Consider the following 26,411-nt stretch of genomic DNA (forward strand, 5'->3'; position numbering starts at 1 on the left):
ATATGGAATTGTTGAAGTCATACCAAGGATCATTTAGCCATTTGATTTTGAATGAAAGACCACTTGATTTTAAAAAAAGAAAAAAAAGTGGGCCTTATTGCCATTAGCCCACACAAACACATTGAATAATATTACATGGAACAAGAGAGTTCCCACCAAAAACCTAAAGGAAGTTTGTTCTAAAGCGTCCGTCCAATATTGGAGATAGAGAGATTATCAGGAAACAATAAAAAAATATATATTTAACCCCTTATTTTAGACACTAAACAGTCTCCATACATACTTCCATTAATTTTTTTAACTGGTAGCGGGGGACCTTCAGATGAGTCTTGCGAGGCCTAAAGCAAAACAACCGACATGTACGTGTTCGTGAGAGTCTCACCTTTGCACCAAGGGGTCATTAGTGTGTAGAGCTACACTATGGCTGTATTGACTTCAGACGAGTCCCAAGATACTCTGTTTTTGCTCTACCCCCACAAGCAATAATAGTTTACAGGCCAAACTGTTCGGACGCTAGAGACGATTTTGTGAGAAGACTGATTTTCAGGATGTCTCATGGTCTGACAAAAACCGCTCTAGCTCTGTTACCTTTCACCGCAGAAGTGCGACAAAGGAGGATAAGGTCGATTGAGACAAATCCAAAGCAAAAAAACAAATTGCAACAAATAGATTTTTATTATGCTAATTAGATTCAAGGGGGCGCAGACATAGACCTTAGAGAACACAGACAGAGCATCAGCTAGCTATGTGAATACAAAAACTGTGTATTCATCATGATGGATATCAAGGCAATCTGAGGATACCTACTTTTTAGTGTTCATGTTATTTCATCTTGCAGAAATCTGTATCTACAATTTTTGGAAAATGTACATTTATAGGAATCATCGATTGTCCAGACATATTCCATTATGCTGGGATAAACTTATATCCACTCAGATTACGTGGTATGAAAGTTCTAGAAAAAGGGAAGAAAATGACCCTTTGGCATCTCTTTTCCCAATAGTGACCGCATTTGCTACATACTTTAGTTTTATGCTCTTGTGAAGGTGAGCTGTAATAGATGGAGCAAAGAAATTGATATACTGTGACTAAAAATAGAGGGCAGGATTTCCTGAGCTCACTGAAGGCCGTTATTCAAATTGAGTATTTGACAGCTTCTAATGTAGCCTATTCATTCTACAGTGTTCTGCATTCGAGTTGTTTTTTTAAAAACAAAAACAATTAAAATAGTCATAAAAAAACAATGTAATAAATATTTTATTACAACATTTTGCTGGACATAAACCAGTGAAGTCTGAAAAACATTTTAATAAGATGTCAGTAAAAGCAAACTATTATGTTAAGTTGGGTAGCAGACATAACTTGGATCAATCATTAAGTTCTAATGCTGTAGGTGTTTCCGAACGACTTAGATTGTAAAACAAATTGGACAGGTTCTCACATTTTACTTTTGGGGACACAAGCAGCAAAAGCCAGTCTCTGCAAGCAGCATTTGAAAATCAGAACAAATATTAGCTGCTTGAACATTTGACTATGAACTCCAAAATGTTTAAATTAGAACCCCACCAAATAAGCCCCCCAAAAAATAAAATATGTAAAAAAAATAGCTTTATTCCTCACACTGAACAAATTAGTCAAACAGTTTTATTAAAAGGGATTCTCCAGTACTTTTGTATACTTCTTAAGCCAGTAGTTTGGAAGGTAGTGTCACCTACGTGCACCACGTTATTGCTCTCACTCACTCTGCTGTTTGTGCATCTTGCTAGCGGTCACTTGCATGACGAGGGCTGAAGCTCATTGGTTGAAACCGAATTGCTAAGGGGCTGGCCCACATGAGGGAAAATGACAAAGCACAGCTTCCAGAAAAACAGTTACTTTCAAACTAGGGATTTCGTTGCTAATTCAAGAAAAACAAATTCTGCGCACAGATGCACATGAACAAACTACACATTGAGCTGCCAGGAAGTGTTAAAGCGGGAGGTATTATTATTTTTTTAATATATATATTTTTGCCAAAGTTCCAGAGCCTGTCTAAGTGTGTATTCCTCACATTAGACACAGGAAGTGGTCCAGGAAGTGTGAGGAGCGGAGTAGTGCCTTTTCTTCTACATGAACATGTCATCGTAGCCTGGCGGCGGCATGTGATCTGGGTCTGGCCTGGAAACCACAGAGCATAATACAGTCATACATCCATAAATAATACTCGTCGACAAGTGCCCCACTCAAGACATACCTGGTGGGCAATTTCTGTGACGGCCCACCACACCAGCCATTTTTTCACTCTTAGATGACAGCCTAGAAGAATTGAACCTTGACTTCAGTTACATAGACTGACATATTGCATCGCAAATACCTGTGTGTGTTTACAATAGCCTTCACTTTCTTACCCAACATACAGATGAAAAGCCATCTCTTTTCCTAACTCAGGCACACTTGGATTGATTTGAACACCGGAATGTTATTTATTGTGCACTTATTCATGTCAAATAAATCCCATAATATAAAAAGTGAAGTTACACGCTATAACTAGTAATAAATAAATCATATTGAAGGCATTTATAAATATTATGAACAAAAATAAAACACCATTTCAATGAGTTACAGTAAATTGAAATAAATGCATTAGGTCCTAATCTATGTATTTCACATAACTCAGCAGGGGCGCAGCCATGGGTGGGCATAGGCTCACCCACTGGGGAACCAGGCCTAGCCAAATTGGAAACACTTCTCCCCCTCCCCCACACAAAAATGGCTCTCTTACAGAGAAAAATACTCAGTTTCATCAGGTGGCTGGTCTCAGGCGATCCCGCAGGTAAAGAAGCAGGATGTGGAGGTCCTGGGCTGGCGTGGTTACATGTGTTCATGAGGCCGGTTGGACATGCAGCCAAATTCTTTAAAACAACGTTTAAGCTGCCTTTGTTTATGGTTGAGAAATTATCATTAAATTCTCTGGTAACAGCGCTGGTGGACATTCCTGCAGTTGGCATGCCAATTGCAGGCTTCCTCAAAATTTGAGACATCTGTCCCATTGTGTTGTGTGACAAAACTGCACATTTTAGTGGCCTTTGTCCCCAACACAAGGTGCACCTGTGTAATTATCATGCTGTTTAAATCAGCTTCTTGATATTGCACACCTATCAGGTGGATAGATTATATTGGCAGAGGAGAAATGCTCAGTAACATGGATGAAAACAAAATGGTGCAACCAAAAAAAAAAAAAAAGCTTTATGCGTATGGAACATTTCTGGGATCTTTTATGTCAGCTCATGTGCTCAAACTTTACATGTGGCATTATATTTTTCTTCAGTGTAGTTTATTCACCATCACTCCTACAAATGTAAGCTAGTAAGCAATAAATGAATGTATTACTTACACAACTTTCCAATTATGCATTTATGATTAATACGGTGTACAGTTCATACGTTAATACTGTAAATAATGAATATAATCAATAGTTCAAAGTCTGTAAATATCAACATATTTCTAGCTTACTAACATTTACAAATGTAAGAATACTACTACTTATGAATGCCATCTAAAATGGTGGCCATTAGTAATACCCAAAATAAAATTCAAGAAAATAACTCCTACCCAGGTCTGTGTCTTCCGACAGGCCCAAAGGGGTCAAAGCGGGCCCCGGGTGGCACAGCTCCCGGCGGCAGGATGCCAGGGAGCCCACCAGAGGGGTCAAACCCTGAGCGGGGATAACCAGCCCTCAAAGGGTCCACGATCATCCCTCCTCCACGACCACTGGGAGACACAGAAACAGAGCCGTCATTGGTCTATTGCATTAGATAGAAAATGCTATTTGCTGTGATAGTGACTCAATAATAATCCACTTTCCTAATATTTCAGCCTGATCTTCATTGTCCGCATAATTTAAGTCATGTAAATTAAAATATATTAAGATAAGATGTCAAATTTTGAAGTCCTTTAAATGAATACCATCTACATAGTCAGAGTGGTTGGATTAATGTCTTTAGCACCTAGTGCTTTAAATTCAAAGAAAACAATTGCTTTGCAGTTAAATGTACAGTACAAACATTTTTGGTAAAAAAAGCCCAGCCATAGTGAGGAACGGTCCAACGCCTGCTTCATTGTCTCTTGTTCTCCCATTGCTGAGTGCAGGAGGGAAACTCACCCAAAGGGATCCAGATCGGCTCCACCTGCAGCGAAAGGAGCCATGGGGTCTGGCCTGAAAAACACATGACACCACTAGAGTGTATCACAAAGCAGACTTCACGCTATGGTCTTTTAAAACCTACTTTGTTAAAATAGTGAGTTATAGCTTGCAAAATAAACAAATGTGAATCTGGGTGACAACATGAGGAAGTTTTTTTTCCTACATTAGGACTGTTTCACTCAAGAGATTAGGTCTGCGTCATGTGGTATCGTAACACACACGGAAAATTAAAGACCGCATATAGTTGTACCCATGCAAGGTATTGTCAGATGTCAACTAAATCTATTGATCCAAAGTGGAAAACTGGTTGATTTGATTGTACAGCCAACAACCAATTCACGCCAGCTGCCAACTAAATACAATATCATTGTACATTCAACGTTGTGCCGGTCGCCCGCAGGGGTCTTGATTGAAAAGCAAAATGTGAAAAGTATGCATGCACGTCAATATAGTATCACTTACAGTTGAAGTAGGAAGTTTACATACACCAAATATATATATAAAAAACTTAACTCAGTTTCACAATTCCTGACATTGCCCCGTCTTGGGTCAGTTATGATCACAACTTTATTTTAAGAATGTGAAATGTCAGAATAGAGAATTATTTATTTAAGCTTTTATTTCTTTCATCACATTCCCAGTGGGTCAGAAGTTTACATACACTCAATTACTATTCGGTAGCATTGCCTTTAAATTGTTTAACTTGGGTCAAAATTTTGGGTAGCCTTCCACAATAAGTTGTGTGAATTTTGGCCCATTCCGCCTCACAGAGCTGGTGTAACTGAGTCAGGTTTGTAGGCCTCCTTGCTCACACACGCTTTTTCAGTTCGCCCAAAAACTTTTCTATGGGATTAAGGTCAGGGCTTTGTGATTGACTTTGTTGTCCTTAAGCCATTTTGCCACCACTTTGGAAGTATGCTTGGGGTCATTGTCCATTTGGAAGACCCATTTGTGACCAAGCTTTAACTTCCTGACTGATGTCTTGAGATGTTGCTTCAATATATCCACATCATTTTCCTGCCTCATGATGCCATTGATTTCCATTTTTCAGCACCAAAGTACGTTCATCTCTAGGAGACAGAGCGCGTCTCCTTACTGAGCGGTAAGACGGCTGGTGTTTATACTTGCGTACTATTGTTTGTGCAGATGAACGTGGTACCTTCAGGCGTTTGGAAATCGCCCCCAAGGATGAACCAGACTTGTGGAGGTCTGCGATTTTTTTTGGGGGGGGGATTTTCCCATGATGTCAAGCAAAGAGGCACCGAGTTTGAAGGTAGGCCTTGAAATACATCCACAGGTACACCACCAATTGACTCAAATTATGTCCATTAACCGATTAGAAGCTTCTAAAGCCATGGCATAATTTTCTGGAATTTTCTAGGCTGTTTAAAGGCACAGCCAACTTAGTGTATGTAAACTTCTGACCTACCTGGAATTGTGATACAGTGAAAAGTGAAATAATCTGTCTGTAAACAATTGGATGAAAATTTACTTTGCATGATACAAGTAGATGTCCTAACCGACCTGCCAAAGCTATAGTATGTTAACAAGAAATTTGTGGAGTGGTTGAAAAACTAGTTTTAATGACTCCAACCTAAGTGTATGAATGCTTCCGACTTCAACTGTACATATAAATACACTTTTTTCCCAGAAGACTATAGCTTTCAATCCTGGAACTGAAACATGTATTCATGGTGTATTGTGGCAAGGCCCACAGCAGGAGAGTGACTATCCCTTTTAATGAAGGCGAATGTTGCAACCCTAGAAGACTCTACAGGCGATGTGAGCTGAACTCGAGAAATGCCGCCCATTGGCCTGCGTTTTTGAACACCTATAACTGCCATTTAGAGAATAAACTTTTTTTTGTTGCCTTAAGTTAAATAAATAAAATAAGTTTATAAAAAGTGGCACAGCGTCCACCTTACATTTTTTGGGAAGAACACCGGATAAATTTACAGTAACTTCAGAAAGTACTCATACCCCTTGACTTATTCCAAATGTAAGTGTTATAGCCGGATTTCCAAATGGTTTAAATTGATTCCTCACACATGCAATTTCAGCAAATTAAGTACTAACATCTAATTTACATAAGTATTCACACCCCTTAGTCAATACTTTGTAGAAGCACCTTTGTTGGCAAATACAGCTTTGAGTAGTCTTGGGTATGTCTGGATCAGCTTTACACATCTGGATTTGGGGTTTTTCTCCCATTCTTCCTTGGAGATTCTCAAGCTCTGTTAAGGCAGATGGGGAGCGGCAGTGAATGGCAATCAAGTATTTCCACAGAATTTAAAATGGGATTCAAGTCTGGGCCACTAAAGGCCTTTGACATTCTTGTTCTGAAGCCAATGGAGACCACTGTGCTCTTGGAAACACCCCAGATTTATGTCTCATCACAATTCTCTCAGATATCTATGGATAGTTCCTTGGACTTCATGGAATAGTTTCTGCTTTAACATACTGTCAACTATGGGACCTTACAGTTAATTCGGGATGTATTCAGACCCCTTAACTTTTTCCAGTCTTAGCCTTATTCTGGACCAATTTTTTTTTTAAGTTAAAAAAAGCACACAACGACAAAGCTAATAGGTTTAGAAATATTTGCTAATTGACAACAAAAAAATGCTAATGAGATCAGGTGCACCCTGTTTCCATTGATCATCCTTGAGATGTTTCTTCATCTTGGACTCCACCGGTGGTAAATCCAACTGAAGACATTATTTGGAAAGGCACACGTATCTATACATAAAAATAAAAATAAATTAAAAGCCCCACGGTTGACAGTGCATGTCAAAGCAAAAAACAAGCCGTGCGGTTTAAGGAATTGTCCGTAGAGCTCAGAGACATGATTGTGTCGAGGCACAGATCTGGGGATGGGTACCAAAACATTTCTGCAGAATTGAAGGTCCCCAAGACACAGTGGCCTTCATCATTCAAAAATGGAAGAAGTTTAGGAAGTGTCTTGATGGTTCCAGATTTGGCCGCCCGGGCCAAACTGCGCAATCGCAAGAGAAGGGACTTGGTCAGGGAGGTGACCAAGAACCCAATAGTCACTCTGTCAGAGTTACTCCTTGGAGATGGGAGCACCTTCCAGAAGGACAACCATCTCTGCAGCACTCCACCAATCAGGCCTGTATGGTAGAGGCCAGGCAAAAGCCACTCAGTAAAAAAAAGGCACAACAGCCCACTTGGAGTTTGCCAAAAGGCACCATGAGAAACAAGATACTCTGGTCTGATGAAACCATGGTTGAACTCTTTGGTCTTTATGCCACGCGTCATGTCTGGAGGCAACCTGGCACCATCCCTACGGTGAAGGATGGGTAGCAGCATCATGCTGTGGGGATGTTTTTCTAGCGCCAGCGAATGAGAGATTAGTGAAATAATTGTTGGGAAAATGATGTGTCATGCACAAAGTAGATATCCTAACCAACTTGCCAAAACTATAGTTTGTTAACAATAAATGTGTGGAGTGATTGAAAAACAAGTTTCAATGACTCCAACCTAAGTGTGTGTAAACGTCAACTATACGTGTGAAATTTGTTTCGATTTAGAAAATACCATTATCATGCATCTCTCAAAACGGGCAGCGGGGGGAAAAATAAATGTCAATGTATGCACTTAAAATAGCAAATGGAGGACAATTTTCCCATGGTTCATTTTCATGCCAGCCAAGTAGGCTATACTCCTGCTGTAAAGAGAAGCAATGTGCTTAATATTAGGAAAGTTGTATAGCCTATAGAACTGTTGCGCAACATGACCACTCATGAAGTTCAAGATTAGATTTGCATTAATGTCAGTGATTAGAGGGACAGAGTAACAGGCATTTATCAAATTTGGTAGACTAATGACCAGGTAATACAGTGACCGTAACATCCCTAGCCATACCTTACTTCATTGAGAAATTACAGAAATAAGAGTCACCAGATCCAATCACAGGGTTGACTAACTCTGGAGATCCCTCCATCTCCACTGAGATAAACATATTTACTTTTTTTTTTTACACCTTACTTGTGGACTGATCTCAGAACTCTGAAGTAGGATGTTTTGGTGCAGTTCAGACAGCTGTTTGATTACTTTTTTTAAACTTAGGAATGAGTTTATTTTTCCACGATCATGTTTTGTAAATAATTAAATTCACTTGTAAATGTTTATTACATTGTAAATATGTATGTTTGTGTGCAGGGCTCCCTTGTAAAAGAGGCCTTGGTCACAATGGGATTCCCTGTTTAAATAAACTGAGTATACCAAACATAAGAACACCTTCCTAACATTGAGTTGCAAAACATTTGGCCATCAGAACAGCCTCAATTCTTCAGAGCATGGATTGCTGGCCCATGTTGACTCAAATGCTTCGCACAGTTGTGGCAAGTTGGCTGGATGTCCTTTAGGTGGTGGACCATTCTTGATACACACAGGAAACTGTTGAGTATGAAAAACACAGTAGTATCGCAGATCTTAACACTCAAACTGGTGAGCACGGCTAGCACACCCGGTTAAAAGGCACTTAAATCTTTTGTCTTGCCGATTCACCCTGAATAGCGCACACATACACAATCCATGTCTCAAGGCTTAAAAATCTTTCTTGAACCTTCTCCTCCCCACTGATTGAAGTGGATTTAACACGTGAAATCAATGAGAACATAGACTGACTAGGTTTCACCTGTCATGGAAAAGGCAGGTGTTAATGTTATGTATACTCAGTGTACATTTAAATTCAATTCTGTCCATCAAGTTATAGTAAATGAACAGTTGACAGACTACTGTGTGAAGCTTTAACCTAACCTATCATGTGACCGAACGGCTCAAGTCGGTCTTATGTAGCAAAATTTGAAATTGTTTACATTGGATAAAAGACTCAGAAATCAAAAATTGTATATCATACACTAGAGTTGAGAAACAATGGGACAGTAATTCTGCTCTGAAAGTTGATAAACCCCACTTATGTGAAAATGGCTCTTGAATATTTGGTACACCTACTGGAGAGCTCTGTCTACAACCATTCAGTATCGTTCACACGCCCTTAAGCTTTAGCCCCACCCATCTCTTTAAGGATTCAAATGAGGTCATGTGCTAAACAGACTGAGTACGGTAGTGTACTAAATAAAACAGATTAAGACTAAGTGCTGGTTTATACCATGTCTATTGATACATCTGTTGACAGTTGTCATAGTGACATCATTTTGTCTTCAACATCAAACTTGTCCTGGTGGTCCAAAATAGCATAATTGGTGTATTTTACCACCAATAAACCAATCCTTTAAAAACATGTAGTATGTCAATATAGCAAACCAGGCAACTAAAAGAAACTTCTAAACAATGTTTTGGTTCATTTCTAGCTTGTTAGCTAGTTAGATAACGTTAAGTAAGCTGGCTAGCCAGTAGTAAGCTGGCTAGCCAGTTCAAAATAATGACCATATCATATAGCTGACGTCTTCACGTAAGCTAATCGGTATTCATTATTACATGAAAATAAACATAATCATTATTTACAAGTTAATGGCAAGCCAATTACAGAAATCAGCTTACGGTTGCAAGTTAAGAAATAAAAGCAAGGCCTTCTACTGGAGAATTTTTGAAATTGGACACGAAGTGTTTACATTCAAATGCCACTCCTGTAAATTAGTGACGTGCATCACCTACTTTCCTGAAACGAGTAACATATACATAAATACCATTTTGTAATGTTACTAGGCTAAACAGTCAGTATAAAATCAGTGACTATAGCTGATATAGTACAGTAGGGGTATTCAAGTCATGTTCTTCTTTACTAAGGTGAACATCAACTGGCCCAACACTCACTAGTTGAAGAACACTGTAGTAAGGTATGTTGTACAAACCAGTTAGGCTGCCTACTGGTCTGTGGATGCCTTGTGGGTATGCGGAGAGGGTCACTGTCCGGCTGGGAGTCATTGGATTTCTCTCTGCTACTCTTGTCTTCCTTTCTTGGCGCAGGTACTGAGGGAAGGAGCTGGCTCTTCACCTTCTGAGACAAATCTTCTGCATTCTTGAATACACTGACAGAGGGGAGGATCATGTCAAAACCAACACATTTTAGATACTATTCCTATAAGTAAGGTTCATTCTGTACAAATCTGGAATAAAAATTATAATGCATGAAAATGTATTTTGTCGCAAGGAGCCTTGATTCATACTTGTCATTGGATCTACACTGAACAAAAATATAAAAACAAGAGCAACAATAAAGGGTTTATTGAGTTCACAAAGATATCAGGCAATTGATTAGGTCCTAATCTATGGATTTCAAATCAAATTTTATTGGTCACAGACACATGGTTAGCAGATGTTAATGCGAGTGCAGTGAAATGCTTCTGCTTCCGACCGTGCAGTAATGTAACAATTTCACCAAAGTGTAAAGGAATGAATAAGAATATGTACATATAAATATATGGATGAGCGATGGCCGTGCGACATAGGTAAGATGCAGTAGATGGTATAGAGCACAGTATATACAGTGGGGAGAACAAGTATTTGATAACCTGCAAAATCAGCAGTGTTTCCTACTTACAAAGCATGTAGAGGTCTGTAATTTTTATCATAGGTACACTTCAACTGTGACAGATGGAATCTAAAACAAAAATCCAGAAAATCACATTGTATGGTTTTCAAGTAATTAATTTGAATTTTATTGCATGACATAAGTATTTGACACATCAGAAAAGCAGAACTTAATATTTGGTACAGAAACCTGTGTTTGCAATTACAGCGATCACACGTTTCCTGTAGTTCTTTTTGCCCACTCCTCCATACAGACCTTCTCCAGATCCTTCAGGTTTCGGGGCTGTCGCTGGACAATACGGACTTTCAGCTCCCTCCAAAGATGTTCTATTGGGTTCAGGTCTGGAGACTGGCTAGGCCACACCAGGACCTTGAGATGCTTCTTACGGAGCCACTCCTTAGTTGCCCTGGCTGTGTGTTTCGGGTCATTGTCATGATGGAAGACCCAGCCACGACCCATCTTCAATGCTCTTACTGAGGGAAGGAGGTTGTTGGCCAAGATCTCGCGATACATAGCCCCATCCATCCTCCCCTCAATACGGTGCAGTCGTCCTGTCCCCTTTGCAGAAAAGCATCCCCAAAGAATGATGTTTCCACCTCCATGCTTCACGGTTGGGATGGTGTTCTTGGGGTTGTACTCATCCTTCTTCTTCCTCCAAAACACGGAGTGGAGTTTAGACCAAAAAGCTCTATTTTTGTCTCATCAAACCACATGACCTTCTCCCATTCCTCCTCTGGATCATCCAGATGGTCATTGGCAAACTTCAGACGGGCCTGGACATGCGCTGGCTTGAGCAAGGGGACCTTGCGTGCGCTGCAGGATTTTAATCCATGACGGCGTAGTGTGTTAGTAATGGTTCCCTTTGAGACTGTGGTCCCAGCTCTCTTCAGGTCATTGACCAGGTCCTGCCGTGTAGTTCTGGGCTGATCCCTCACCTTCCTCATGATCATTGATGCCCCACGATGTGAGATCTTGCATGGAGCCCCAGACCGAAGGTGATTGACCGTCATCTTGAACTTCTTCCATTTTCTGATAATTGCGCCAACAGTTGTTGCCTTCTCACCAAGTTGCTTACCTATTGTCCTGTAACCCATCCCAGCCTTGTGCAGGTCTACAATTTTTTCCCTGATGTCCTTACACAGTTCTCTGGTCTTGGCCATTGTGGAGAGGTTGGAGTCTGTTTGATTAAGTGTGTGGACAGGTGTCTTTTATACAGGTCACGAGTTCAAACAGGCGCAGTTAATACAGGTAATGAGTGGAGAACAGGAGGGCTTCTTAAAGAAAAACTAACAGGTCTGTGACATCTGGAATTCTTACTGGTTGGTAGGTGATCAAATACTTGTGTCATGCAATAAAATGCAAATGAATTACTTAAAAATCATACAATGTGATTTGTGTTTTAGATTCCGTCTCACAGTTGAAGTGTACCTATGACAAATGACAGACCTTTACATGCTTTGTAAATAGGAAAAACAAAAACAAAACAAAAAATCAGCAGTGTATCAAATACTTGTTCTCCCCACTGTACATATGAGATGAGTAATGTAGGGTAAGTGGCATTTGTTAAAGTGACTAGTGATACATTTATTATATCCAATTTTTTATTATTAAAGTGGCTAGAGATTTGAGTCAGTGTGTTGGCAGCAGCCACTCAATGTTAGTGATAGCTGTTAAACAGTCTGATGGCCTTGAGATCGAGAGACTGAGAAACAGCTTCTGTCCCAGCTTTGATGCACCTGTACTGACCTCGCCTTCTGGATGATAGCGGGGTGAACAGGCAGTGGCTCGGGTGGTTGTTGTCCTTGATGATCTTTATGGTCTTCCTGTGACATCGGGTGGTGTAGGTGTCCTGAAGGGAAGGTACCTTGCCCCCGGTGATTCGTTGTGCAGACCGCACCACCCTCTGGAGAGCCTTACGGTTGTGGGCTGAGCGGTTGCCATCCTAGGCGGTGATACAGCCTGACAGGATGCTCTCGATTGTGCATCTGTAAAAGTTTGTTTTTGGTTACGAGCCCGAATTTCTTCTGCCTCCTGAGGTTGAAGAGACACTGTTGCACCTTCTTCACAACACAGTCTGTGTGGATGGACCAATTAAGTTTGTCCGTGATGTGTACGCCCAGGAACTTAACCTTCCACCTTCTCCACTACTGTCCCGTCAATGTGGATAGGGGGGCTGCTCCCTCTGCTGTTTCTTGAAGTCCACAATCATCTCCTATGTTTTGTTGACATTGAGTGGAAGGTTATTTTCCTGACACCACACTCCGAGGGCCCTCACCTCCTCCCTGTAGGCAGTCTCGTCGTTGTTGGTAATCAAGCCTACCACTGTAGTGTCATCTGTAAACTTGATGATTTGAGTTGGAGGCGTGCATGGCCACACAGTCATGGGTGAACAGGGAGTACAGGAGAGGGCTGAGAATGCACCCTTGAGCAATAAATGCAGCCTCAGGATATTTTGTTTCCAGTTTACGTCAAGTCCAATGAGGTTCTTTCAGGGCAGTTGAGGTGTCTGCTTGGTGGGGGGTGGGATACACAGGGCTGTGATTATAATCGAAGATAATTATCTTGGTAGATAAAGCGGTCAGCATTTGATTGTAAGGAACTCTAGTTTAGGTGAACAAAAGGACTTGAGTTCCTGACTTTGAACTCCGCCAAAGATTTTCTACGGGATTGAGATCTGGAGACTGGCTAGGCCACACCAGGACCTTGAGATGCTTCTTACGAAGCCACTCCTTCATTGCCCGGGCGGTGTGTCTGGGATCATTTTCATGCTGAAAGACCCAGCCACGTTTCATCTTCAAAGCCCTTGCTGATGGAAGGAGGTTTTCACTCAAAATCTCACGATACATGGCGCCATTCATTCTTTCCTTTACACGGATCAGTCAACCTGGTCCCTTTGAAAAACAGACCCAAAGCATGATGTTTCCACCCCCATGCTTCACAGTAGGTATGGTGTTCTTTGGATGTAACTCAGCATTCTTTGTCCTCCAAACACGACGAGTTGAGTTTTTACCAAAAAGTTATATTTTGGTTTCATCTGACATTCTCCCAATCTTCTGGATCATCCAAATGCTCTCTAGCAAACTTCAGACGGGCCTGGACATGTACTGGCTTAAGCAGGGGGACACGTCTGGCACTGCAGGATTTGAGTCCCTGTCGGCGTAGTGTGTTACTGATGGTAGGCTTTGTTACTTTGGTCCCAGCTCTCTGCAGGTCATTCACTAGGTCCCCCCGTGTGGTTCTGGGAGTTTTGCTCACCGTTCTTGTGATCATTTTGACCCCACGGGGTGAGATCTTGCGTGGAGCCCCAGATCGAGGGAGATTATCAGTGGTCTTGTATGTCTTCCATTTCCTAATAATTGCTCCCACAGTTGATTTCTTCAAACCAAGCTGCTTACCTATTGCAGATTCAGTCTTCCCAGCCTGGTGCAGGTCTACAATTTTGTTTCTGGTGTCCTTTGACAGCTCTTTGGTCTTGGCCATAGTAGAGTTTGGAGTGACTGTTTGAGGTTGTGGACAGGTGTCTTTTATAATAACAAGTTCAAACAGGTGCCATTAATACAGGTAACGAGTTGAGGACAGAGGAGCCTCCTAAAGAAGAAGTTACAAGTCTGTGAGCCAGAAATCTTGCTTGTTTGTAGGTGACCAAATACTTATTTTCCACCATAATTTGCAAATAAATTCATTAAAAATCCTACAATTTTTTTCCCCTCATTGTCTGACATAGTTGAAGTGTACCTATGATGAAAATTACAGGCCTCTCATATTTTTAAGTGGGATAAATTGCACAATTAGTGGCTGACTAAACACTTTTTGCCCCACTGTATATCCAATAGTTCTTCCTGGCTGTATGTAACAAGACTTCTTGGGGTAACAGTAAGAAATATGTTAAAAAAAATAATAATACTGCATAGTTTCCTAAGAACCCGAAGCGACCATCTGTCAGCGCCATATCACATGACTGAATAGAGATACACGTCAGTTGGTCACAGATACCTTAAAAAGTAGGGGCATGGATTAGAAAAACAGTTAATATCTGGGGTGACCACCATTTGTCTCATGCAGCGTGACATCTCCTTCATATGGAGCTGATTAGGCACCAGTAGAATGTTTTGAGGAGTTTCTGGACATTGGTGGGTACTGGAACATGCTGTCGTAGACGTCGATCTATAGCATCCCAAACATGCTCAATGGGTGACATGTCTGGAGAGTATGCAGGCCATGGAAGAACTGGGACATTTTTGGCTCTCAGGAATTGTGTACAGATCCTTGAGACAAGTGGTCATGCTGAAACAAGAGGTGATGTGTCAAATGACCGGCACAAAAATGGGCCTCAGGATCTCATCACGGCATCCCTGTGCATTCAAATTGCCATCGATAAAAAGCAAGCATGTTTGTTGTCCATAGCTTACGCATGCCCATACCAAAACCCCACCATGGGGCACTCAGTTCAAAATGTTGACATCAGCAAACCTCTCACACGACACCATCTACCCAGTACAGTTGAAACAGGGATTCATCCATGAAGAGCGCTCTTCTCTAGCATGTCAAAGGCGAGCATTTGAAGTCAGTTATGACGCCAAACTAGTCAGGCCAAGACCCTGGTATAGACGACAAGCAAGCAGATGAGCTTACCGGAGACGGTTTCTGACAGTTTGTACAGAAATTCTTCAGTTGTGCAAACTCACTGTTTTATCAGCTTTGCGGGTGGCTGGTCTCAGACAATCCATGTCAGTAAAGAAGCAGGATGTGGAGGTCCTGGGCTGATGTGGAGGTCCTGAGCTGATGTGGTTACATGTGGTCTGCGGTTGTGGAGCCGGCTGGATGTACTGCCAAATTCTTTAGAAGGACGTTGGAGGCAGCTTATGGTAGAGAAATGAACATTGCATTTTCTGGCGAGAGCTCTGGTGGACATTCCCAGTCAGCAAAACTGCACATTTTAGAGTGGCCTTTTATTTTCCCCGCACAAGGTGCACCTATGTAATGATCATGCGGTTTAATCAGGGGCTGCAGGTAGCCTAGCTGTTAGAGCATTGGACTAGTAACAGAAAGGTTGCAAGATTGTCAGCTCGGGGATTCAAGGTACAAATCTGTCATTCTGCCCCTGAACAAGGCAGGTAACCCACTGTTCCTAGGCCGTCATTGAAAATAAAAATTTGTTCTTAACCGACTTGCCTAGTTACAATAAAAAAAATCTCAATATGCCACCCCTGTCAGGTGGATGGATTATCTTGGCAAAGGAGAAATGCTTACTAAAAGGGATAAACACAAAATTAGAGATACGCTTTTTGTGCATATTGAACATTTATTTTATTCTTCACATGTTGGATTTCTATTTTTGTTCAGTGTAAAGGGATTGATGAGATATTTACTTGAAGTTGGGATATTTGGACTTAGCCAGGCCTCATCAAAGACTCTAGGCAACAAAGCAAGAATTGGTGTAATAAAGATTTACAGCATGGCCTATAATATGGAGTAGTATTTCGGTAAATCACTATATTTTTTGTGTGTGAAAAAAATATTAAAAGAATGTGGTACGTGTGGTTCAGTGGATTTCCTTAGCCAAATACTTATACATCTGTTGTTCGTCACTTTTGATCCATTAAGTACGGTACAAATTGAGCAAGACTTAAATACATCCAAAAATATGACATACTGACCAACCTTTCAAATGTCTGCAAATGATCTGCATCCACATAATCACTGACATTCATTGTCAGGTCTGACACCTGTTCAGTGGCCGAGTCCTGACACAATAGAAAAGAGTCACACTTAGGCCTACTGTAGATGTAGGCTAACTACATTTGAGAAATAACCACTTAAGATTTGAAATAACATTCTGAATAGCTGTATAGTTACCATTAAGTTGAAGATCAAGGTGGAATCCACAGTGATGGCTTTGACCAAGAAATTCGACTTGTCATCATTTGACTTGTACCGCAGGGTGTACAATTCCTTGCTGTCATTCCACCCTGTAGGAAGCAACTCCGACTTCTTGTCACCACTCCGAGGCTGAATTCAATTTAAATAACAGATTTATTCATTCATAATTACAGGTATGCATCGTCACGTGTAATGTTGCATAACGTCAGACCCTCTCAAGATAACTATTTAAAGCCACAATCATATGTGTTTCAGCCCAATGTTAACCCCGCCACTTTTTAAAATGTAAACTAAGGATGAGGCTGAAAGAATGTAACCACACATTATTGCAATTATAAACTGGTTACCAACGTAATTGGACCAGTAAATAGTATCATCGTTTGGTCATACCTATGGTATATTGTCTGATTAGCGTGTTACAAAATCTAACTAGAGACCTGATTGGCAAGCTAATTCACAAAACACATCCACATAAGCAAAATAATTAGTATTATTTACATATTGGCATTCATACAAATTCAAGAAAAGTGTTGATTTGTCAACCCAGTTTGCTGACACCATCACAACTGGCTACCAGCGACAGATTAGCAGTCTGACATGCCTTGCTAACTAGCTAACGTTAGCTATAGCTAGCTAATTTAGCCAATTGACAACACTACCAACTATATAATATATATATATATATATATATTAATGCTTGTAAATTAACTAGCCAACTATAGTTGGTTAGCGAGGATACATGTCAGACGGCTAATCTGGCGTTGTTAACAAATTGGGCCGTTGTCAGTAAACTCTAAAGCACTTAGCCATAAAACATGGAATTATAAATTAAATAATTTGTAGCCTGCAGGCATCACACTCACCTCATCTCCTAACCCAAGGCATTTGTACCCACTCTTTACAATTTCCCAGTGAACAAAACACACAACGACGTCTTGTGGACAGGTAATACTGCCTGCTACGCAGCTATACAAAAGCTCTAAACCAGCCATCTTTCGGAAAGTTATGAATCGATAGCAATGTTTGACCGAAAACGAAAGACTTGCAAGAGGCACGGCTGTTTATGTTACTCATTGGGACGATCTCAATGGCTCAACAACGCGATCTCTCCTTTCCCCTTGTCTCCTTCTCAAAACCCATTGGATGAGAAAACCAGAGGTACCGCCCCCCTGACCTTCTCCTCCAATGTGTTGTGAGGAGACGAGGAGAAAAGACGCGAGACGATACAATTGAGATATTCCCATTTTTAGAATGTGAAAGTGATCCCTAGGGGAAGTGAACTCGTCTCAGATTTTCAGAAAATTATGCCTAAAAAAGTGTCTCGTGAAATATATGTCACTCAGAAGAGGCTTTCCATAGCATTGTACAGTACATTGACTGCATACATTTATAATAGTGCTATGGGAACGTGATCCCTGCGGGAATTGAGGACCACAATACGAGTCATAATACCCATAAAGCCTAGCGGTGACAACCCGGAAATGTTTCCAATCGTTTTTTCACCATTAATTTTACCATAGAGGATTTTAGAACTGCACTCTGAACTCATATAAGGTCTGTGTAGGCTTATCCTGCAGCGACTTTTGATACTGAGCAAATCTTTCTCGGACCAGGTCACTTTTGTCAATATATTCACCTGTATGCTATGTACCAGATTGTAACCACTACTCAGTGGTGGAAAAAGTACCCAATTGTCATACTTGAGTAAAAGTAAAGATACTTTCATAGAAAATGACTTGAGTAAAAGTCACCCAGTAAAATAATATTTGAGTGCAAATCAAAAACTATTTGGTTTTAAATATAGTTAAGTATTACAAGTAAAAGTACTTGCTGAAATATACTGAAGTATAAAAGTATAAATGCGGTCACATTCCTTATACTAGGCAAACCAGATGGCGCAATTATTAATATATTTTTTTACATATAGCCAGAAGCACTCTCCAAAACTCAGATATAATTTACAAACAAAGCATTCTTGTTTAGTGAGTTCGCCAGACCAGAGACAGTAGGGGTGACCAGGGATGTTCTCTTGATAAGCGTGTGAATTGGACCGTTTTCATGTCCTGCTAAGCATTCGAAATGTAGCAAGTACTTTTGGGTGTCAGGGAAAATGTATGGAATAAAAAGTACATTATTTTCTTTAGAACTGTAGTGAAATACATGTAAAAGTTGTTCAAAGTATAAATAGTACAGTAAAGTACAGATACTAAAAAAAAAAACTTAATTAAGTAAGAACTACAATGACTGACCGCTGAAGCGCCTAGGGGGCTGGGACCAGCTCGTGCCCCAACAATCAACGACAGGCTGAGTGAGTTTAAACCACGCCCAGTCTCCACTCTGACAGGTCGGCTCGGAAGCAGGAACTACTTCTGTCAGAGTATATTATAATAACTGTGTCAGGAACAAGTCAGTTCTCTGTTCTACCCTGCGTGGTGTTACAGCGAACCCGTATGTATATACAAAAATTGCATTTACCACTTATTGCTTAGCTAATAAAAAGTACATAGTATACAATATGGTGACTCAGTGTCATATTTATCCTGATACCAGATTCGATTGACGCAACCCTTAACACTACATTCACTAAAGTTGCACCGTATCTCATCGTGGTGTAATCCGACTTTCCCAAGCGGTGACATGCTAGCGAATGTGCCTAATGTTAGCGATTAGCACTAACTAGCTATCGTTAAATATTCCTGCCCTGGTGGAATAGCTAACATGTGGGGTCTGGGGAAAAGTCTGACTACACTAACAATGAGCTAACATAATTAGCTAGCTAAACATTAGCTAAATATCCCTGCCCTGGCATGTCACCACGTGGAAAAGTGTGACTACACAAACGGTGAACTAACATTAACTAGCTCGCTCACAAAGTACTTGTATGTGGAAACATTGAGCCCACAAAACACAAACAGTTTTGTTCCACGATTGCATCTGTTGTTTCTGACTAATTAAATGACCTGGAAGTCATTTATACATGTCATCAGGGATGGAAATAATTTTCAGACTGGACTAGTAGACAATGTGCCAAACTAGCCTGACACAGCAGTAAAATGGTTAGTAGAAAATGTGCCAAACTAGCCTGACACAGCAGTAAAATGGTTAGTAGAAAATGTGCCAAACTAGCCTGACACAGCAGTGAAATTTTGCCTATACAAACATCGCATGCCACAGATTTAGGACCTGACTGTTATCTGGGCTAGTAGAAATCGTGGTCTGCTGGCCAGTGCCCAAAATTGTTATGTTCCATCCCTGCATGTCAGTCCCTTTCAGACGATCCTTGTTTATCACTGTTGGTCCTCCTCGGTGACCTCACGGCTGAGGGTTTTAACTTTTCTCTTGAGAATTAGAATCAGAAGTACAGCGTACAGTTAATCGCAATATTTCACGTCTTCAGGCAAATAGTACCCTAGACTCAGTGACAACACACAGGTCAGCAACTGCCATTTTCCGGTGGGAAATTGAAATGGCCCTGTATTTCCCAGAAAAGGTAGCTCATCCACTATGGCAGAAGAGGAAGATCCAGACTGTTGATTGGGGAAACAAGAACAAACAATGAGGCATGAGGATCGGGTGTTGAGGGATGAGCATTAGTAAGCCAGTGACTCAGCCCTCGTAATAAGGTCAGATGCAGAGATTCCCAGTGGAGAGAGGGGAACATGCCAGGCAGAAACTGCAAGGGTGGTTCGTCGTTCTAGTGCCTTTCCGTTCACCTTCGCTGAAGAGATGAGTCTTTAATAAAGACTTAAAGATGATGATACAGCATTGAAAAAGACCTACCACTGACCAAATGTCTCTTTGTTTTCCGGTTCAACAGGAGTACATCTCTCAGACCATTCTGTGCATGGATATCCTGTGCCAGTGTGATCTGAGCGCGAGGACTACAACACCTCGAGACCGTGAAGACCGGTCAGTAACTCATCAAATATGATACAATATTGTTCAAAACATTTAATTTGTAGATGCTTTTACCCATGTTTTAGACATAAGGCTTGACATGTGGAACATCAGGCTTACCCCACTTTGAAACAGTGAAGGATCAATGCTAGAGGTCTACCGATTATGATTTTTCAACTCCGATACTGACTATTGGAGGACCAAAAATAGCTGATACCGATTAATCGGACGATTTTTAAAATGTTAATTTGTAATAATGACAATTACAACAATACTGAATGAACACTTATTTGAACTTAATATAATACATCAATAATATCAATTTAGCCTCAAATAAATAATGAAACATGTTCAATTTGTTTTAAATAATGCAGAAACAAAGTGTTGGAGAAGAAAGTAAAAGTGCAATATGTGCCATGTAAGAAAGCTAATGTTTAAGTTCCTTGCTCAGAACATGAGAACATATGAAAGCTGGTGGTTCCTTTTAACATGAGTCTTCAATATTCCCAGGTAAGAAGTTTTAGGTTGTAGTTTGTATTTCATATACCTTTGACTATTGGGTGTTCTTATAGGCACTTTAGTATTGCCAGTGTAACAGTATAGCTTCCGTCCCTGTCCTCACCCCTACCTGGGCTCGAACCAGGAACACAACAACAGCAACCCTCGAAGCAGCGTTACCCATACAGAGCAAGGGGAATAACTACTCCAAGTTTGAAACGCTATTAGCGCACACCCCACTAACTAGCTAGCCATTTCACATCGGTTACACCAGCCTAATCTCGGGAGTTGATGGGCTTGAAGTCATAAACAGCGCAATGCTTGAAGCACAGCAAAGAGCTGCTGGCAAAACGCATGAAAGTGCTGTTTGAATGAATGCTTACGAGCCTGCTGGTGCCTACCATCGCTCAGTCAGACTACTCTATCAAATCATAGACTTAATTATAACATAATAACACACAGAAATCCAAGCCTTTGGTCATTAATATGGTCGAATCCCTGAACTATCATCTCGAAAACAAGACGTTTATTCTTTCAGTGAATTACGGAACCGTTCCGTATTTTATCTAACGGGTGGCATCCATAAGTCTAAATATTCCTGTTACATTGCACAACCTTCAATGTTATGTCATAATTACGTACAATTCTGGCAAATTAGGTGGCCCAAACTGTTGCATATACCCTGACTCTGCGTGCAATGAACGCAAGAAAAGTGACACAATTACACCTGGTTAATTGTGACTAGGGGGCAGTATTTTCATTTCTGGAAAAATAACATTCCCGTAGTAAACAGGATATTTTGTCAGAACAAGATTCTAGAATATGCATATAATTGACAGCTTAGGATAGAAAACACTCAAGTTTCCAAAACTGTAAAAATATTGTCTGTGAGTATAACAGAACTGATGTTGCAGGCGAAAGCCTGAGAAAAATCCAATCCGGAAGTGCCTCATGTTTTGAAAGTGCTGCGTTCCAATGCTTCCCTATTGAGCAGTTAATGGGCTATCAACCAGATTACTCTTTCTCCGTATTCCCGAAGGGGTCTACAGCATTGTGACGTAGTTTTACGCATTTATGTTGAAGAATACCCGTAAGCGGCTACATTGCGCAAGTGGTCACCTGATGGCTCCCATAGTGACTCTCGCGTAAAATACAGAGGTAGCCATTATTCCAATCGGTCCTACGGAAAAACTAATTGTCCCGACAGATATATTATTGAATAGATATTTGAAAAACACCTTGAGGATTGATTATAAACAACGTTTGCCATGTTTCTGTCTATTATGGAGCTAATTTGGAATTTTTCGTGAATTTTTCGTGACTGCAATTTCTGGGCGATTTCTCAGGCAAACGTGAAGAACAAACGGAGCTATTTCGCCTACAAAAATAACATTTTTGGAAAAAAGGAACATTTCCTATCTGACTGGGAGTCTCGTGAGTGAAAACATCCAAAGCTCATCAAAGGTAAACTATTTAATTTGATTGCTTTTCTGCAGTTACCTGCTGCTAGCCTCTTGAAACTATGGGGGCGCTAATTTCATTATTGGATAAAAAAACGTTCCCGTTTTAAGCGCAATATTTTGTCACGAAAAGATGCTCGACTATACATATAATTGACAGCTTTGGAAAGAAAACACTGACGTTTCCAAATCTGCAAAGATATTGTCTATGAGTGCCCCAGAACTGATGCTACAGGTGAAACCAAGATGAAACTTCAAACAGGAAGTGAGCAAAAGTTGAGGCGCTGTTTTCCATTGTCTCCTTATATGGCTGTGAATGCGCCAGGAACGAGCCTACACTTTCTGCCGTTTCTCCAAGGTCTCTGCAGCATTGTGACGTATTTGTAGGCATATCATTGGAAGATTGGCCATAAGAGACTACATTTACCAGGTGTCCGCCCGGTGTCCTTTGTCGAAATTGGTGCGTAATCTTCAGCTGCAAGCATTTTTCCATGGGATTCAGAGGAGAAAGCAGACTTCCATGAACAATATATCATCAAAGAGATATGTGAAAAACACCTTGAGGATTGATTCTAAACTACGTTTGTCATGTTTCAGTTGATATTATGGAGTTAATTTGGAAAAAGGTTCGGCGTTTTGATGACTGAATTTTCTTTTTTTTTTTGGTAGCCAAACGTGATGTACAAAACCGAGCGATTTCTCCTACACTGTGACGTAGAAGTCCGTCACTGGCCGCGGGCAGCATTTGGTTCTTTAACGCACACACATATTCATCACTCCTCCCTGCGCCATTATACCATAAGTTAACAATGTGGGTCGACACACAATTTAACTTCTGTCTTGGTGCATGCATTTCACACTTGTCAATGTTCATATTTGAGAGATACAATAATTATTATACTTATCAATGTTGTGGATGAGCGCATTGTTTGTTTGTTCTGTTCCTCTCTCTCCATCTCTGTAGCTTCTGGGTATGCTGGAAAAGGACCCAAGCTAAGGGAATTGGGTTGGCTTTATAGTGCCTGTCCCAAATGGCTCATTAATGCATATGGGCATATTGAAAGATATTGTCAGTAATGATGTAATGTTGTAAATGTTATGTTGTGATATTGTTTAAAACCGTGTTGCAATGTATATCCTTTAGTATGTTTAGTTCATGGAAAATGTAGGTTTGTATTGTTAATTGATTAATTAATTAGGGTTAATTGTTCTGAGGGGAGGGGCTAGCCCTACAAAAGGAGCCTCTCTCCAGTCTCTAAGGGGATTTTTTGGATTGAGCTGTGGATGGGGCAGCATTGTTGTTAAGCTGTCCCATAAGGTAGACGTTGATGGCAGTACTGTTGTTTTCTGTTCCGGAATCACTTGTAAATAAACACCTTTGCACAGAAGAACTTTAGCGGTTTCTGCCATCTTTTTATTTTTATAGAGGTTAGGTTATCCAGTTTAGCCATCTGGCCTACTCTACGTGACATATGGTGGCAGTGGTGGGACGGCGTACCGCAAATCAGTGAATTCCAACAAGAGAGGTAAAGGAATGCGTACAGGATTGCGTTCTCAGCAACAGCATCAACTGTCAGAAAAGGTACCTGAAGTTGAACCGGGGTGGAATACCATGGAATCGTCTGGTGAAGAGGTCAAGTATGAGAAACTAGGAGCCCGACCGCGGGGCCAAAGACAACCAGAACTGGGTGAGCTGCTGACTGAAGGAGCAGTTGGGGGACCAGAACCACACCCAACCATGGTAACCCTTTTTCAGCAACTTTTCACCTGCCTTGAGAGGAGGGACGAAGACCTCAAGCAGGAGTTACGTGGCCTACGCCAATCTATCCTCACAGCTCCCCACCAGGCGGAACTCGTCAGTGAGAGCCCAAGATTGGGTCTTCCAACACCAGGACGACAAAGGCTCGATGCAGCAGGGACTTCAACTCCACAGCAGGCACCCCAAGCAGTAATGAGGCCAGCACCAGGAGACCAGTCCAGCAGTGTTAACGTCCATCTTCCAGCATTCCTGAGGAAGGAGCCAAAGATGCCCTCATACCAGCAGGGGGAGGACATTGAAAACTACCTGCTGAGGTTTGAGCGCATGGCTAAGACGTGGCAGTGGCCTGAGGTAGAGTGGGCCTGGAGGCTTGTCCCATTGCTCACGGGCAAGGCCTTAGAGGCTTACACCGCAATGGATGAGGGGCTGGCCAATGTCTACAAGGGCTTGAAGGAAGCGCTGCTGGTGAAGTTTGACATCTCACCGGAAACCTACCGTCAACGCTTCAGAGCTGCATCAACGCCATCGGGTGAGTCGCCGACAGAGACGTACCACCGCCTCAAGGGTCTCTACCGACGATGGGTTCGACCGGGGGAGAAGACACAGGACGAAATCGGGAGGTCATCATCCTCGAGCAACTTCTACAAGTTCTACCACACGACATTCGAACCTGGGTCCGAGAGCACGAGCCCAAGGACGGGCTTATGGCGGCCAAGCTTGCACTGCAGTATCTTAATGCACGTAAAGGGGGCCCACCACAACCTGCAGCACCCGCTCCAAGGAGTCTCAGAGACACAAGGGACATCAGAAACGCCAGAGATGGTGGAGGTAACTCTGGGGGTTATGTGTCTGGGAGGGAGGTAAGGGATCATGCAGTTCGCTCTGATGGGAGGGGTCTGACCTGTTTTTACTGCCGGCAGCAGGGGCACAAAGCTTCAATGTGTCCGCTACGTAAATCCAAGCTCTCAGGTTACTGTTATGTACCCAGAGAGGGGGATGGTGTTCAGAATAGACAGACTCGGGAAGGGTCATGCTTGGTACCTGTAAAAGTGAATGGTAAAAGTCTTACTGCAATGATTGACACCGGCAGTTCCCTGTCATTGATCAGAAAAGGTAATGTACCTGTTAATGACATTGATTATGGTCATCAGACACTGATCCAATGTGTCCATGGTGACCAGTCACAGCAGCCCACAGCTGAGCTCACAGTTGAGATTCAGGGTCAGAAATACCTCCTCAAAGTTGGGGTAATGGAGAAGCTACCTTTTGAGATGATTTTGGGGAGGGATGTGCCTGTACTCTCTGATCTGTTGGGAAGTGTGGGGGGTCAGCTATATGAGCAGTCAGTTTGCCAGTCTGATGTTCAGTTTTTTGGTAGCCAAACGTGATGTACAAAACGGAGCGATTTCTCCTACACAAAGAATCTTTTTGGAAAAACTGAACATTTGCTATCTAACTGAGTCTCCTCATTGAAAACATCCGAAGTTCTTCAAAGGTAAATGATTTTATTTAAATGCTTTTCTTGTTTTTGTGAAAATGTTGCCCGCTCAATTCTACGCTAGCTATCAATACTGTTACACAATGCTTGTTTTGCTATGGTTGAAAAGCATATTTTGAAAATCTGAGATGACAGTGTTGTTAATAACAAAAGGCTAAGCTTGAGAGCTAGCATATTTATTTCATTTCATTTGCGATTTTCATGAATAGTTAACGTTGCGTTATGGTAATGAGCTAGACGCTGTATTCACGATCCCGGATCCGGGATGGCTAGTGTCAAGAGGCTAGCTGGACGAAATGCTATGCTAGGCTATCGATAAACTTACAAATGCTTGTCTAGCTTTGGCTGTAAAGCATATTTAGAAAATCTGAGATGACAGGGTGATTAACAAAAGGCTAAACTGTGTCTCAATATATTTTGTTTGTGATTTTCATGAATAGGAATATTTATGTCTGCGTTATGCTAATTAGTGTCAGGCGATGATTACGCTCCCGCATGCGGGATGGGTAGTCAAGAGGTATTGCCTGCTAACCTGGATTTCTTTTAGCTAAATATGCAGGTTTAAAAATATATACTTCTGTGTATTGATTTTAAGAAAGTCATTGATGTTTATGGTTAGGTACACATTGGAGCAAGGACAGTCCTTTTTCGCTAATACGCACCGCATCGATTATATGCAACGCAGGACACTCTAGATAAATGAGTAATATTATCAACCA

At 41.3% G+C, this 26,411-nt stretch overlaps 1 protein-coding gene across 1 annotated transcript; it reads right to left on the reverse strand.

The window, feature by feature from the left end:
• Positions 1–1,239: 1,239 nt before the first annotated feature.
• On the reverse strand, positions 1,240–17,676 carry psmf1 (proteasome inhibitor subunit 1). The gene is made up of 7 exons (XM_024426371.2): positions 17,444–17,676; positions 16,557–16,709; positions 16,362–16,444; positions 10,021–10,197; positions 4,142–4,195; positions 3,592–3,750; positions 1,240–2,157 (listed from the first exon to the last, which is right to left on the reverse strand). The coding sequence occupies exons 1-7, from the start codon at positions 17,570–17,572 to the stop codon at positions 2,106–2,108; spliced, it is 807 nt and encodes a 268-aa protein (XP_024282139.1). The 5' UTR covers positions 17,573–17,676; the 3' UTR covers positions 1,240–2,105.
• Between the last annotated feature and the right edge of the window lie 8,735 nt (positions 17,677–26,411).

This window comes from Oncorhynchus tshawytscha, linkage group LG07, assembly GCF_018296145.1.
Source record: "Oncorhynchus tshawytscha isolate Ot180627B linkage group LG07, Otsh_v2.0, whole genome shotgun sequence".
In the NCBI taxonomy this organism is placed as follows: Eukaryota; Metazoa; Chordata; class Actinopteri; order Salmoniformes; family Salmonidae; genus Oncorhynchus; species Oncorhynchus tshawytscha.

Excerpts from the sequence above, each read along its gene's own strand:
- psmf1 (XM_024426371.2), bottom strand. The coding sequence starts at position 17,572 with ATGGCTGGTTTAGAGCTTTTGTATAGCTGCGTAGCAGGCAGTATTACC. Across the intron at positions 4,196-10,020 it reads ACCAGTAGGCAGCCTAACTG|GCCAGACCCCATGGCTCCTT; the intron begins GTTTGTACAACA and ends TGTGTTTTTCAG. Across the intron at positions 3,751-4,141 it reads GCCGATCTGGATCCCTTTGG|TGGTCGTGGAGGAGGGATGA; the intron begins GTGAGTTTCCCT and ends TGTGTCTCCCAG.